The 15124-nt window shown below is 39.8% G+C and overlaps 1 protein-coding gene across 1 annotated transcript; it reads right to left on the bottom strand.

Moving 5' to 3' along the window:
• Positions 1-221: 221 nt before the first annotated feature.
• mad2l2 (mitotic arrest deficient 2 like 2) lies at positions 222-10878 on the bottom strand. Its single transcript, XM_064957080.1, has 10 exons — positions 10629-10878; positions 6319-6476; positions 6112-6161; positions 5881-5999; positions 5716-5787; positions 5474-5574; positions 2242-2336; positions 1882-1955; positions 1636-1728; positions 222-1497 (listed from the first exon to the last, which is right to left on the bottom strand). Exons 1-10 carry the CDS (start codon positions 10653-10655, stop codon positions 1456-1458), a joined length of 831 nt encoding a protein of 276 aa, XP_064813152.1. The 5' UTR covers positions 10656-10878; the 3' UTR covers positions 222-1455.
• Positions 10879-15124: the final 4246 nt, after the last annotated feature.

Genomic DNA, 15124 nt, shown 5'->3' with positions numbered 1-15124 from the left:
TCTCATCAAATGTTAAGCTAGTTATTTACACAAACACGTTTAAATTACGTATTAATGATTCGTAACATAAGATCATTTATAAGATGTTTAATATAGGTCCTTATAAACCGTTCCCTAATCATTAGCAGTCTTTTTGCAGTCACTAATCGAAATAATTTAATCTACAGTGCATTTAATATCGTAACACACTACATAAAGTAGACAAAATATAGACACATGAATAAGAATTAACATTCATTTTAAATGAACAGGATGAAAAGCTAATACAATAAAATAGTAAAACCAAAGAACAATAAAATGAACAGAAGGTGTGTTTGATATACAACCCTCAATGGTATTGTAGATACCCCTACCTGCATTCTCCATCAAATAATAAACAGAGCAAGTGCACTTCTGTCAGGTCAAATGTTATTTGCATTGTACTCAGTCCATCCATTAGATTTACAAACCCTCCTTGTGTTAAGCAATTCTAATCAGTATCCGAGATTTAAGGAACTTTTTTGGTAAGGTGCATTACAGTGGAATGGAACATAACTTGACAAAAAAAGTATTACAGTCTCCTAAACACTTTATTTTCCAAAGTAGAATGCATTATGAAAAAACTAAACTCAAATATTAAAATCAAAAACGCTACATCCACATTTATTCACAAAGCATTTTTACAGTTTGGGTTGGGTACTTTCTTATGGACCATGTCAATGTTCAACACTTACAATATCAAACCATGCAACCTGTTTGGTCATCCCTGTTATCGACTGTCTAGAATCAAGGCTATCCAACTCTGTTCATCGAGAGCTGCCGTCCAAGAACAGGGTTAGAGAGCCCTGGTCTAGAACTTTAACCGTATCCACCTGAGACTGCCCCAACAAAACATGTTTTAGTGAACACAATAATTAACAACATAGTGTAAACATAGCTTCAGACAACACAAAAGGGCTGCATTTAGACAGGCAGCCAAATGCAGATCTTTTTGTCACTAATTGCTCTTTTGTTTAACCAGATCAGCTCTGAAAAAAGATCTGTCAAGAGATGTGATTGGTTAAAAAACCAATTAGGGGAAAAGATATCAGTATTGGGCTGCTTGTGTAAACGCAGCCTATGGTACATTTAAACATTGCTTTATACACCAACTGGAAACAAATAGAATGGGAACAAAAGTGCCCACTATACCACAGATCATTCCCCTTAGGCTTTGCTGTAATAACTATGTACATACTAAATGATTTTCATTGTGATGAGCAATGATACAGTGCTGAACCGATAACTGACTCTGCCTACCCCCTCTTGCCAAGTCAAGCTATGACAAAAAAAAAAGTTTTTTTCTCAAAGTTTTCACAGTTCAAGCATTAGAATGAAGATCCAGAGATCCCCACTTTCCCAAATGCACACCTCAACTAGTTGATTATTGTGGCAGCTGCAGTGCAGAGATTGCCATCTTTTTTAGTCAAGCTTGATCTATGAAGCCTTTTGTGCCCTCTCCTCCACATACAGTTGCATCTAAACAAAGAAAATATGTTGTTACATACAAATTTTACACAACATGAAATTATTCACATTCAAACAATATTACCGTCTATTAGTATGGTCTTTCATACAAGTGTCGTAATCTTCACAAAGAACCATGCCAATGCTTACTTTCACAATGTCTGATGTCATGGTCTTCAGGGGTATGAGTCTGGGCTCCTGCATGTGTACTTCCTGCTCATCTGCAACTATCCATGGAAAATCCTGGAGGGGAACATGACAACATCACATGTGGAGTGTACAGGCCCACACACTGGAATACAACATATATGATTGAATGTAGGGACACAAACAAGTCAGTGTATTACAATAAACACACATACAGTATTGAAACGTCATGTTTGTGACAACACTGACCTTGATGACCTGAACCTTCTCCATGTTGCGGGTGGCAGCCTCCCTGGTGTGGACCAGCACTGTAAACGTACATCCTGGGACAGTGGAAAGTAAATAGACATATTATACTACTATGACCGCTGCTAGACAACAACAGAAATTGTATACTGTATGTATAATGTGTATTTTTATATTGTATAATACAGGGCACATTTGGAAAAGAGATATATAAAGATATATAGATATATATATTCCTTGTCATGGACTCCACAAGGGAATTTGTTTGGGAACGCTAGACTTATATAGCAGCAGACCTCCAGCTATCGATTTTTACACAGAGATGTTTCTCAGAGTGTCTCTCCATTCTCTTTTCCATCTTACCCGGTGGGTTGTTTTCCAGAACTGCATCACATACACTGATCTTCAGGATAACCGCCCTCAGTAACTGTTCCACGTGTGACAGCAATGTATCAGAGCTGTAGAACCAGAAGAGTAACTCCTAAAAGCTCAAGGTATCGAAAAGGGCAATCTAACAACAAACCATATTAAATCAAATAAAATTGTATTCGGCGCATGTGACAAATACAACAGGTGTAGACTTCACCTCGAAATGCTTAATTACAAGCCCTAAAAAGTAAGAACATTTGAGAAAAAAAATACATAAAGGAAAATAGTAACACATTAAAATAACAAGGCTATATACAAGGAGTAACGATACAGAGTCAATGTGTTTGGGGTACAAGGTAGTTGGTGATTGAGGTAATATGTACATGTAGGTAGGGGTAAAAGTGACTCGGCAATCAGGATAGATAATAGCATTAGAGTGTGTGAAGAGTGTGAAAGTGTGTCTATGTGTGAGTATGTGGCGTCAATATGCATGTGTTTTGTGTGTGTGAGCATATGTAGTGCGTGTGTGTGTTTGTTGGAGTAGTGCGTGAGTAGATTCCAGTGAGTGTACATAGAGCCAGTGCCAGTGTAACAGAGTCAGTGCAACAAAAAAAGGGGACAATGCAAATAGTCCAGGTGGCCATTTGAATAACTGTTCAACAGTCTTATGGCTTGGGGGTAAAAGCTGTTCAGGATCCTTTTGGTCCCAGACTTGGCGCTCCAGTACTGCTGCCGTGCGGTAGCAGAGAGAACAGTCTATGACTTGGGTGGCTGGAGTCTTTGTAAAAGGTTTGGGCCTTTGTCTGAAACCGGCTGGTACAGAGGTCCTGGGCCGTACGCACTACCTTCTGTAGCGCATTACGGACGGAAGCCAAGACATTGCCATACCAAGCAGTGAAGCAGCCAGTCAAGATGGTCTCATTGGTGCAGCTGTACAACTTTTTGAGGATGTATTTCAGCCTTCAACCTTCTGAGGGGGAAGAGGTGTTGTCATGCCATCTTCACAACTGTGTTGGTGTGTATGGACCATGACAGGTCCTTAGTGATGTGGACACAGAGGAAATTGAAGCTCTCGACCCACTCCGCTACAGCCCTGTTGATGTGAATGGGGGTGTGCTCAGCCCCCCATTTCCTGTAGTCCATGATCAGCTCCTTTGTCTTGCTGACGTTGAGGGAGAGGTTGTTGTACTGCCACCACACTGCCAGGTCTCTGACCTCCTCCCTGTAGGCGGTCTCATCATTGTCAGTGATCAGGCCTACCACTGTCGTATCATCTGCAAACTGAATGATGGCGTTGGAGTTGTGCGCGGCCACAGTCGTGGGTGAACAGGGAGCACAGGAGGGGACTAAGCACGCACCCCTGAGGGACCCCTGTGTTCATGGTCAGCATAGCTGATGTGTTGTTGTCTACCCTCATCACCTGGGGGCTACACATCAGGGGCTGCCCATCCAGGTGCAGAGGTTCAGTCCCACGGTCCTGAGCTTAATGATGAGCTTAAAGGAGAACTATGGTGTTGAACGTGATGACATTGGTGTTCCTTTTGTCCAGGTGGGAAAAGGGCAATGTGGAGTGCAATATAGATTGCATCAGAGATTGCATCATCTGTGGATCTGTTGGGGCGGTATGCGAATTAGAGTAGGTCTAGGGTGATGGGATGATGGTGTTTATGTAAGCCATTACCAGCCTTTTAAAGTATTTCATGGCTACAGATTTTTTTATTTCACCTTTATTTAACCAGGTAGGCTAGTTGAGTACAAGTTGAGTACAATCGATGTTGGCTAGTTGAGTACAATCGATGTCGGTTATGATATTGTTTAGGACCTTGAGCGTGGCTGAGGTGCACCCATGACCAGCTCTGAAACCAGAATGCATATTGGAGAATGTACGGTGAGATTCAAAGTGGTTGGTAATCTGTTTGTTAACTTGGCTTTCAAAGACCTTAGAAAGGCAGGGTAGGATAGATATAGGTCTGTAGCAGTTTAGGTCTAGAGTGTCTCCCTCTTTGAAGAGGGGGATGACCGTGGCAGCTTTCCAATCTATGGGAATCTCAGACGATACGAAAGAGAGTTTGAACAGGCTAGTAATAGGGGTTGCAACAATTGCAGCAGATAATTTTAGAAAGAGAGGGTCCAGATTGTCTAGCCCAGCTGATTTGTAGGATCCAGATTTTGCAGCTCTTTCAGAACATCAGCTATCTGGATTTGGGTAAAGGGGAAGTGGGGAGGTTTGGGCAAGTTGCTGTGGGGAGCGCAGGGCTGTTGACCGGGGTAGGGGTAGCCAGGTGGAAAGCATGGCCAGTCGTAGAAAAATGCTTATTGAAATTCTCAATTATTGTGGATTTATCTGTAGTGACAGTGTCTCCTAGCCTCAGTGCAGTGGGTAGCTGGGAGAAGGTGCTCTTATTCTCCATGGACTTTATAGTGTCCCTGGAGTTTTTGGAGTTTGTACTACAGGATGCAAATTTCTGATTGAAAAAGCTAGCCTTAGCTTTCCTAACTGCCTGTGTATATTGGTTCCTAACTTTCCTGAAAAGTTGCATATCACGGGGGCAATTCGATGCTAATGCAGAACGCCACAGGATGTTTTCGTGCTGGTCAAGGGCAGACAGGTCTGGAGTGAACCAAGGGCTAGATCTATTCCTGGTTCCATTTTTTTTAATGGAACATGCTTATTGAAGATGGTGGGGAAGGCAATTTTAAAGAATAACCAGGCATCATCTACTGATGAGATGAGGTCAATGTCATTCCAGGATACCCCGGCCAGGTCGATTAGAAAGGCCTGTTCGCTGAAGTGTTGTAGGGAGATGTGAGTGCTACTGGACAAAAAGTAATTTAGACACATAACCTTGACGTTCTTGGGGACAGGGACTACGGTGGTCTGCTTGAAACACGTAGGTATTAAAGACTAGGGTTGTCATGATGCCAGTTTCGTGATACAACGATACCGGATTTTCCATGGCAAAAACAAAAACACAAATCAGACTAAACACTTTGGTCCCTTTAAAAAATCTACTGTACGTAAAATATTATGTTCTATATCTCAGAAAATTAATGTGATTCTGGGTGACAACATAAAGCTTTCCAACATTAAGACTGTTTTCCTCCGAAAATGTTGCCCGTTTCATGTTTTTTCCCCTTGCCATGACACATCGGAGTATCGCAATACTGGTATCATGTCAACCCTATCAGAGAAGTTGAAAATGTCAGTGAAGATATATACACTCACCTGATGGATAAAAGAGGAGGCTGTGAAATCTCAAAGACAAATCTCTCAACTGGATGATGCTCTTTGTCCATGATGACCACAACCACTTTTTCTGCATCATTCTGAGGGAGAAATGTAGAACGTCATGCGAGTAATATGTACTCAAAAAAAGGTGTGCCCTCGTGCAATAACATATTTAGCATGGTGAGCCATTGGGTTTGCAAAACTATGTCAATCATATGTAGGCTAATGTATTCTCTCACCTTCTCAATGAGGGGTTTTACACAGTGAAGAGTATCATGGATGTATTGGTTCAGCTCTGGGTGGCAAGACATCTAGAAGGTAATGCAACATGAGTGATGGATATTTTGCAGATAACCGTTAATAGTAGCTGAATAGTTACTACCCCAGTGATATTATAACCTTACCTGTACAGGTACATTGTATTTCTTTCTCTTCTGGAATATTCCAGATGGGTACACCTCTCGTACATAGAGGATGAGATGAATAGCCACTTCCAAAAACTCACACAAGATGTCAGCCACCACTGCAAAAGAAGACAGGCAGTAACGAAGCTTGAGTCTATATGAAAATGAAATTGTTAATTGAAATGCACATTTTACAGGTCGATAATAATAATAATTTATATAGCTAGCTACCTTGTCCAAAATTGAGGTCTTGTCTTGTTAGCGTTGTCATTTTCTGGTGGCTGAGAGACGAGAACACAAATAATGTCGAATGATATGAGGCGTCAAATAAAGGAATTGCAACATGGAAGAATTCAAACTCTGAAAAACGTAAGACTGTCGTTTGTAAATCTGTTCTCAGGATTTAATCATAATATACAGCAAAGATGCGAATAATACCTGCAACGTCTGTATATTTGTTTACATCCACTGCTTCTTGTCGTCGCTTGGTTATGACGTTTACATGGCGCACACTGATATCTTGAAAACCCACTAGTTGACGTAATGTGTGCGCTGTGTTGAAACCTCCGTTCCCCCATCTTGGCACTCCCCCACCACTGTAAAAACATATTTCGGAAGCTATAGAATACATGTATTAATTTCTACATTCGTTTTGCAACATTTATTATATTAAGATCCCTTAATGCATACCTTAAAAGTATAGTATGTGATCTAAGCATATGTATATGCTTAGCTCACATATATACAGTACCAGTCAAAAGTTTGAACACACCTACTTATTCAAGGGTTTTTCACTATTTTTTACATTGTAGAATGACAGTGAAGACACCAAAACCATGAAATAACACATATGGAATTATGCAGGAACCCAAAAAGTGTTAAACAAATCAAAATATATTTTATATGTGAGATTCTTCAAAGTAGCCACCCTTTGCATTGATGACAGCTTTGTACACTCTTGGCATTCTGTCAACCAGTTTCATGAGAAGTCACCTGGAATGCATTTCAATGAACAGGTGTGCCTTGTTAAAAGCTCAAATAAGCTAAGAGAAATCACAGGCCATCACAGCTTTTAGACATGAAGGTCAGTCAGTACGGAACATTTCAAGAACTTTGAACGTTTCTTCAAGTGCAAAAAACATCAAGCGTTAGGATGAAACTGGTTCTCGAAGGACCGCCACAGGAAAGGAAGACCCAGAGTTACCTCTGCTGCAGAGGAGAAGTTCATTAAGAGTTACCAGCCTCAGAAATTGCAGCCCAAATAAATGCTTCACAGAGTTCAAATAACAGACACATCTCAATATTAACTGTTCAGAGTAGGCTGCCCTTAATCAGGCCTTCATGGTTGAATTGCTGCAAAGAAACCACTACTAAAAAGACACCAATAAGAAGAAGATACTTGCTTGGGCCAAGAAATACGGTGGAAATCTGTCCTTTCGTCTGATAAGTCCAAATTTGAGATTTTTGGTTCCAACAGCCGTGACTTTGTGAGACGCAGAGTAGGTGGACAGATGATCTCCGCATGTGTGGTTCCCACCATGAAGCATGGAGAAGGAGGTGTGATGGTGCTTTGCTGGTGACACTGTCAGTGATTTATTTAGAATTCAAGGCACACTTAACCAGCATGGCTACCACAGCATAATGCGGCAATATGCCATCCCATCTGGTTTACGGTCAGTGGTACTATCATTTGTTTTTCAACAGGACAATGACCCAAAACACACCTCCAGGCTGTGTAAGGGCAATTTGACCAAGGAGAGTGATGGAGTGCCGCATTAGATGACCTGGCCTCCACAATCACCAGACCTCAACCCAATTGAGATGGTTTGGGATGAGTTGGACCATAGAGTGAAGGAAAAGCAGCCAACAAGTGCTCAGCATATGTGGGAACTCCTTCAAGACTGTTGGAAAAGAATTCCTCATGAAGCTAGTTGAGAGAATACCAAGAATGTGCAAAGCTGTCATCAAGGTGGCTATTTTGAAGAATCTAAAATCTAAAATATATTTTGATTTGTTTAACACTTTTTTGGTTACTACATGATTCCATATGTGTTATTTCATTTTTAAATGTATTTATTTAACCTTTATTTAACCAGGAAGGGCTCATTGAGATTTAAAATCTCTTTTTCAAGAGCGTCCTGGCCAAGATAGGCAGCACCAAGTCATTACAAAAATTACAGACAAACAACAAGAAAAACTACAAGTAATCTAGTAAAAACCATAGAATTCACAAGAGTATAACAAAATCAAAAATAGCAAATTAAAAACATTGACAGGTCAGGGAATCAGTCTCAAGATCATTCATCAGTGATTTAAAAATACCAATCAGGACAAGTTCTTCCAGTTTAAAAGTATTTTGTAAGGTGTTCCAAGACGATGGCGCAGAGTACATAAAAGCCCTTTTACCAAATTCAGTTCGGACATTTGGAACAGTTAGCAGGATAAAGTCCAGCGAACAAAGAGAGTACCCACCACATTTCTGAACAATAAAAATGCCCAAATAAAAAGGTAGGAAACCCAAAATGGCTTTGTAAATAAAAGTATACCAGTGCCTGAGCCTACGAGTGACTAGAGAAGGCCAGCCAACCCTGGTATACAAAGTGCAGTGGTGGGTAAGGGTTTTGCAGTTTAAAATAAATCTCAAAGTGCCATGGTAAAGGGTGTCAAGTGATCTCAAACACTGAGCGGAAGCATTCATATATAAAATATCTCCATAGTTGTCATGTCCTGGCCATAAAGAGGCTTTTATTCTCTATTTTGGTTAGGCCAGGGTATGACTAGGGTGGTCATTCTATGTTCCTTATTCTATGTTTTTGTATTGCTTTGTTTTTGGCCGGGTATGGTTCTCAATCAGGGACAGCTGTCTATCGTTGTCTCTGATTGAGAACCATACTTAGGTAGCTCTTGCCCACATGGGTTTTGTGGGTAGTTGCTTTCTGTTTTTTGTGTCTGCACCAGACAGAACTGTTTTGGTTGTTCTTGTTGTTTTGTTAATCAGTGTTCAGTTCCATTAATAAAGGATGAACACGTACCACGCTGCACCTTGGTCCTCACCTTCTTCATACGACGACCGTTACAATAGTCCTGTAAGGGTATTCATGTAGCTGATAATAGCTTCCTTCTGGCTCCAAATGAAAAACAGGCCTTATTCCTGAAATAAAATCCCAATTTCAGCTTCAATTTTTTTGTAAGTTGTTGAATATGCAATTTAAAAGAGAGGCCGCCATCAATTAAAATTCCAAGATATTTATATGAGGTTACAACCTCAATCTCCTTGCCCTGACAGGTAGTAATAGGTGAAAGGTTCAGAGGTCTATTTCTTGCTTTAGAAAACACCGTTAGTGTAGTTTTGTCAGTATTGAGGATAAGCTTCAATTGACACAAGGTATGTTGAACAGTATAAAATGCGGTTTGCAAGTTCTGGAAAGCTTTTGTAAGAGATGAGGCACAAAAGTAAATAACAGTATCATCAGCATAAAAATGAAGTTGCGCATTTTGGACATTTTTGTCTAAATCATTTATATAAATAGTGAATAAGAGAGGACCAAGTACAGAGCCTTGGGGCACACCATTAATGACAGACAATTTAACAGACATAAGCCCATCAAATTGAGTACACTGAGTTCTATCATACAGATAATTAGCAAACCATGCAACTGCATGCTCTGAAAGACCTACACTCGACAATCTCTGCATTAGCATAGCATGATCAACTGTATCAAAAGCCATAGAGAGATCAATAAAAAGTGAGACACAGTGCTGTTTTTTGTCAAGGGTTTTGATGTCTTCACTATTATTCTACCAGGTAGAAAATAGTACAAATTAAGAAAAAGTCTTGAATGAGCAGGTTTTGTATTAAAACCATTTAAATTAAAGTATACTTTTTTTTAGATTACTGTTACTGTCCCTACCACAAAAATATATATACTTAAAATAGATAGAATTTTGTCCTTGAAGCATTGATTTGAAATACTGTATAATTCCATCCATTTCTTTGGAGGACTGCTCCTATTGGGGAATGCCAAATTATGGCCGACAGGTTGCTTCAAAGCCTCTCAATGGCCAATATACCGTATAGCATCAGCAATCCAGGGTTATATCCATCATTAGCACACAAAAATAGCCAATGCACAAAAATGACTACACTTTTGAGCTCCATGGGGGCATTCTCATGTGGTAGAGAGAATCCCCTGGTCACCTGTAGAGACCTGCTAAGAGGAAGGATGTTAAGTGCCACATGCCTTTCAATGCATGACTTTGAACACCTTGAAATGTATTTGTTGTAAGAAATGTGCAATATAAATAAAGTTTGATTTGATTGATGACATTACAGCAGTAGAATAGAGGACAAGTGCAGTTTTTCCATAAACTAATTGATAACTTTTATCACTTGACATATAAATCATATAGTGGGAAGGATCCTACAAATTAAGACTGTGTGAATGCATGTACCACTTCAAATAAGCAAATACAGTTCCTTTGAATATTTGTATTTGGTCATGAAACTACAACACAGGTTGGATGTCTAAACAAAGTCAATTCTGAATGTCAATAGATTTTTAGATTCCTTGTGATCCATGACAACATTCTAGAACTGAGTTAACACTCATCTAAGTCTGGTATCCGGGGTAGTCTCGTTAATATTAATAACATTGATTAAGTGTCTCTTTCCTTGCAGAATATTGACAGCAGTATAGAACACATTGTATTGCTAAGATGCTCAAACGTAACATAATAGCTACACTCACCGACACAGGATAAACTTTATCCTTCATGCTGGCTCTGACTAAACCGATAAGTTACCCCTCACAATAGCTACACTTCTCCACATGGCCAGACTTTTAGTGGTCTTCCCCTTTTAATGCTCTAATGCTCATCCTTGAAAAATGTCATAAGGTCTGAAATAAAAGTCAACATACTGTACAAACAATTATCTAGGCTAAGTAATACAATATTATTTTTTGATCTACTGTTCTGCTAACTAGCTAGCTAAAGTGTCGTCAGTGGCTTGCTAAGACAGAGAAAAGAGACGGAAGAGGGTCAACACTTTATTAAATGAATTTCAATACAGCACATGGATTCATCATAGATTGGGCAAAGGTCTCTGATCGCGCTGGTGAATGGTAGCTGACAATGTCGGCTAGAGATGACGTGAGGAGCTTCCTGCAGGGATTTGAAGTCTAACTGATGTTTTCTCTGTAGCTAATTAGCATATGTTTTAAAGTAAATTGAGGCAAATATATTGATAAAACTCACCTTGCCTGAGAGATAATTAAAGCGATTATCAAAACGCCACGCTAAGCTAAGCCTACACCAAACACATACTTAGTTTGAAGTGTTTGTAAAGTTCACTATCTGAAAAATGAATGGTGAAAAAATGAATCAAACCATCGAGAAGGATAAAATAATGTTTATCATCATTGGAAAGAGCCATATAACTACTATCGCATAAGCCTTATCAATTTATGACCAGGTGATGAATGCTGACCTTGATGAAATCATGAACTTTGTTCAAGGCGTGATAATTATAGAGCAAGAGGCACACTTTTCAAGACTATCTGCCTTCAGTCCTCGATAGAGCACAGTGCTGCTGCCTGTACAATATAATAACTGACTTCCAGTTATTTTCAGGTTAATTTGGGTGACTAACATGCTGACCACACTGCTAAAATAGAACTTGGTTCTTGAAGGGCTGCAAGTCCCACCTCTCCCATCCCTTCATTGGTTTTTAGGAACATATACCGACATGCCATCTCCTCATTGGTTTTTAGGAGCATATATCCACTTGGGTGATTGGAAGATAAACTGAGGTCCAAACTCCAGTCCAGTTGGTGTGGGTAATGCACCTTAAAGTTGGTTGCCAATCACCATATAAAGTCCAAAGAAGAAGAAGAAGCCTGAAGGAGGAGAGATTACTAGAAACAAAAACTTCCACTTCTGTGGATTAATTGGATTAATTATATCCTTTTATCTGTGGATTAATTGTCAGAGGACCTTGTGCATTTCAGGTAAAATAACACCCAATGTTTATGACCCAGGACAAATGATCTAGCAACAGCAAGCTAGCTAGCTAAATTGCCATAAATGTTTAAATGCTTTTCGACCTGTCCCCAAATTATGGTTGGTTCAGAGTTAATTTTGATATTTCAACCTGAGTGTCCTGATCGCGTCTGGTGTGGGTGGACAAAATCAACATGCGTACGCGGACGCGCTCAAGCGGTCTGGGCAGCATGTACTGTAACAACAGGAATAATTTCCAGCTGATAATTTTTGAGCAAGCAGATCAATGTCCCACAGCTCCAGACACTTGTTTTGAGTTTTAATGTGTCATAGAAATACTTATTTTATGATACAATTACATACAATAAGATACACAAACTGTATGGAACTTTAAGTTGGCCTGAATGGGAGGGACTGAATTGTGGTAAGACAATTGAAAGACGTGTAAAAATGTCTTATGAAGCTGTTCTGTGTCCATATTGCGCAACTCCATCACTATCTTCTCTTCACGGGCTGTTGAAGAAGTATTTGCAGTATATAACGTTCAGGGAAGAATGACTTCTGAAACGGACCCCAACACTGCTGGCGTTCAATACAACCGCTGGAATGAAGACAACATCAACCTGAATGTGGCTGGAACAGGGGTAACAGGGTAAGCTGTGAATAAGACACTTACTTTACTTTCAATTAAGGTGTATCACATTAAAATTATAGTCAGTGCACATTGTTTTTCCTCCATTAAATCCCATTTCATTAACTTCTCCACATTCTGACATCTTGAGTTTACTGAGAGTGTATGTAACTGACCACAACAGTAATCACTGGCCATATTTATTACATGACATGTTCTGCTTATCAAAGGCTCTACAACAGGGTCTGCACTGGCACCGTGGGCGTAGCTATCAAGGTGGCCGGAGCTTTGGCTGCACTAGTGGCTGTTTACATCATAGGATACCTCATTGGATATTACGCCCACAAATGCTGACCAGCCACTGACCGAAGGACCCTTGTTCAGAGAGGAAGGACCCTCAATGGATGGAATTATGCTATGTATCAATTATATGTTATGTATCAATTATATATGGTTTTTAAATGACCACATAATGGCTGTATGAGAGGATCAAAGTTTATTGGAGCCACACTTTCAATAATAGTCAGGATTTTTTGTTTCCTTTTATAGAAATGTTGTGATTGCAGTTTGCTTGTTGTAAAGTGGTTTTCCAGCTTCCCCACAGCTTTGTCTTTTATGTGAAAAGCCAGGGCAATTAAGTCCAAAAATATGAACAAAATGTTTTACTTTTGGTATTCAATATGTTCTTCTCAGTAAGTGATATTACAGTACCTTCAGAAAGTATTAATACCCCCTGACCTATTCCACATTTTGTTGTGTTACATCCTGAATTTAAAATGGACTACATTTTTACCACATAATGACAAAGTGAAAACATGTTTTGACAAAATTGTGCTAATTTATTGAAATACAGAAACATTTAATTTAGGTAAGTATCACACCTCTGAGTCAATACGTTAGAATCACCTTTGGCAGCGATTACAGCTGTGAGTCTTTCTGGGTAAGTCTCAAAGAGCTATGAACATCTGGATTGTACAATATTTGCACATGACTATTTTTTTAATTCTTCAAGCTCCCTCAATTTGCTTGTTGATCATTTCTAAATACACTTTGACATTAGGGGCTATTGTGTAAGCCAGTGACACAAAATCTCAATTTAATACATTTTAAATTCAGGCTATAACAACAAAATGTGGAAAAGGTCAAGAGGTGTGAATACTTTGAGGGCACTGTATTAATTCCTGTAGTTTTAAGATTGTACTATTGGGCATGTTTTGTAAGCCTATTCAACTGTGCATCAAGGTCATGTGGCTTCAATATTTATATGAAAGGAAACAGTGAATACTAATAGTAATAAAAAGGCTGTTGAAAATATCTTGATTCCATGTGTTATTCAAACAAGATGTTTTCCTCTTGAAAAGGACTGGAAACAATGTTATTCAGGTAGATGTACAATTGATTTCAGTATTGAGGTGTAATCATCTGCATCTGTCTTCTGCAATGGTCCCCTCCCCAATGTTGAAGTCAACCTATGCGACTGCTCATATAGAGAGTGTAATGTCCACAATGTCAATGATGACTGTGAAAAATAAAAAATCTGTCATCTATTTTGTTCTTTCTCATTTACAACTGTGACTTGGCCAAGATACGTAGAATGCTTATTGACATTTTCAATTATTGTGGATTTATTGGTGGTGACAGTGTTTCCTAGCCTCAGTGCAGTGGGCAGCCGGGAGGAGGTCCCAGAACTTCTTTTGAGTTAGGCTGAACATTTCAGCTTGAAAAAGCTAGCCTTAGCTTTCCTAACTGCCTATGTATATTGGTTCCTAACTTCCCTGAAAAGTCGCATATCAAGGGGGCTATTCGATGCTAATGCAGAACGCCACAGGATGTTTTTGTGCTGGTCAAGGGCAGTCAGGTCTGTAGAGAACCAAGGGCTATATCTGTTCCTGGTTCTATTTTGTTTTTTAAATGCGGCATGCTTATTTAAGATGGTGAGGAAGGCACCTTTAAAGAATAACCAGGCATCCTCTACTGACAGGATGAGGTCAATATCCTTCCAGGATACCCCAGCCAGGTCGATTAGAAAGGCCTGCTCGCTGAAGTGTTTTAGGGAGCCCCATATACTACCCACCACTGCGACCTGTATGCTCTCGTTGGCTGGCCCTCGCTTCATATTCGTCGCCAAACTCACTGGCTCCAGGTCATCTTCAAGTCTCTGCTAGATAAAGCCCTGCCTTATCTCAGCTCACTGGTCACCATAGCAGCACCCACCCGTAGCACGCGCTCCAGCAGGTATATCTCACAGGTCACCCCCAAAGCCATTTCTTCCTTTGGCCGCCTCTCCTTCCAGTTCTCTGCTGCCAACGACTGGAACGAACTGCAAAAATCACTGAAGATGGATACTCATATCTTCCTCACTAGCTTTAAGCACCAGCTACATCTGTAAATAGCCCATCCAACTACCTCATCCCCATACTGTATTTATTTATTTATCTTGCTCCTTTGCACCCCAGCATCTCTACTTGCACATTCATCTTCTGCACATCTACCATTCCAGTATTTAATTGCTATATTGTAATTACTTTGCCACCATGGCCTATTTATTGCCTTACCTCTCTTATCCTACCTCATTTGCACACACTGTATATAGACTTTTTCTACTGAATTATT

This window comes from Oncorhynchus masou, chromosome 33 (assembly GCF_036934945.1).
Source record: "Oncorhynchus masou masou isolate Uvic2021 chromosome 33, UVic_Omas_1.1, whole genome shotgun sequence".
Classification (NCBI taxonomy): Eukaryota; Metazoa; Chordata; class Actinopteri; order Salmoniformes; family Salmonidae; genus Oncorhynchus; species Oncorhynchus masou.
The sequence above is the reverse complement of the archived record's forward strand: the minus strand, read 5'-3'. Positions and strand labels throughout refer to the sequence as shown.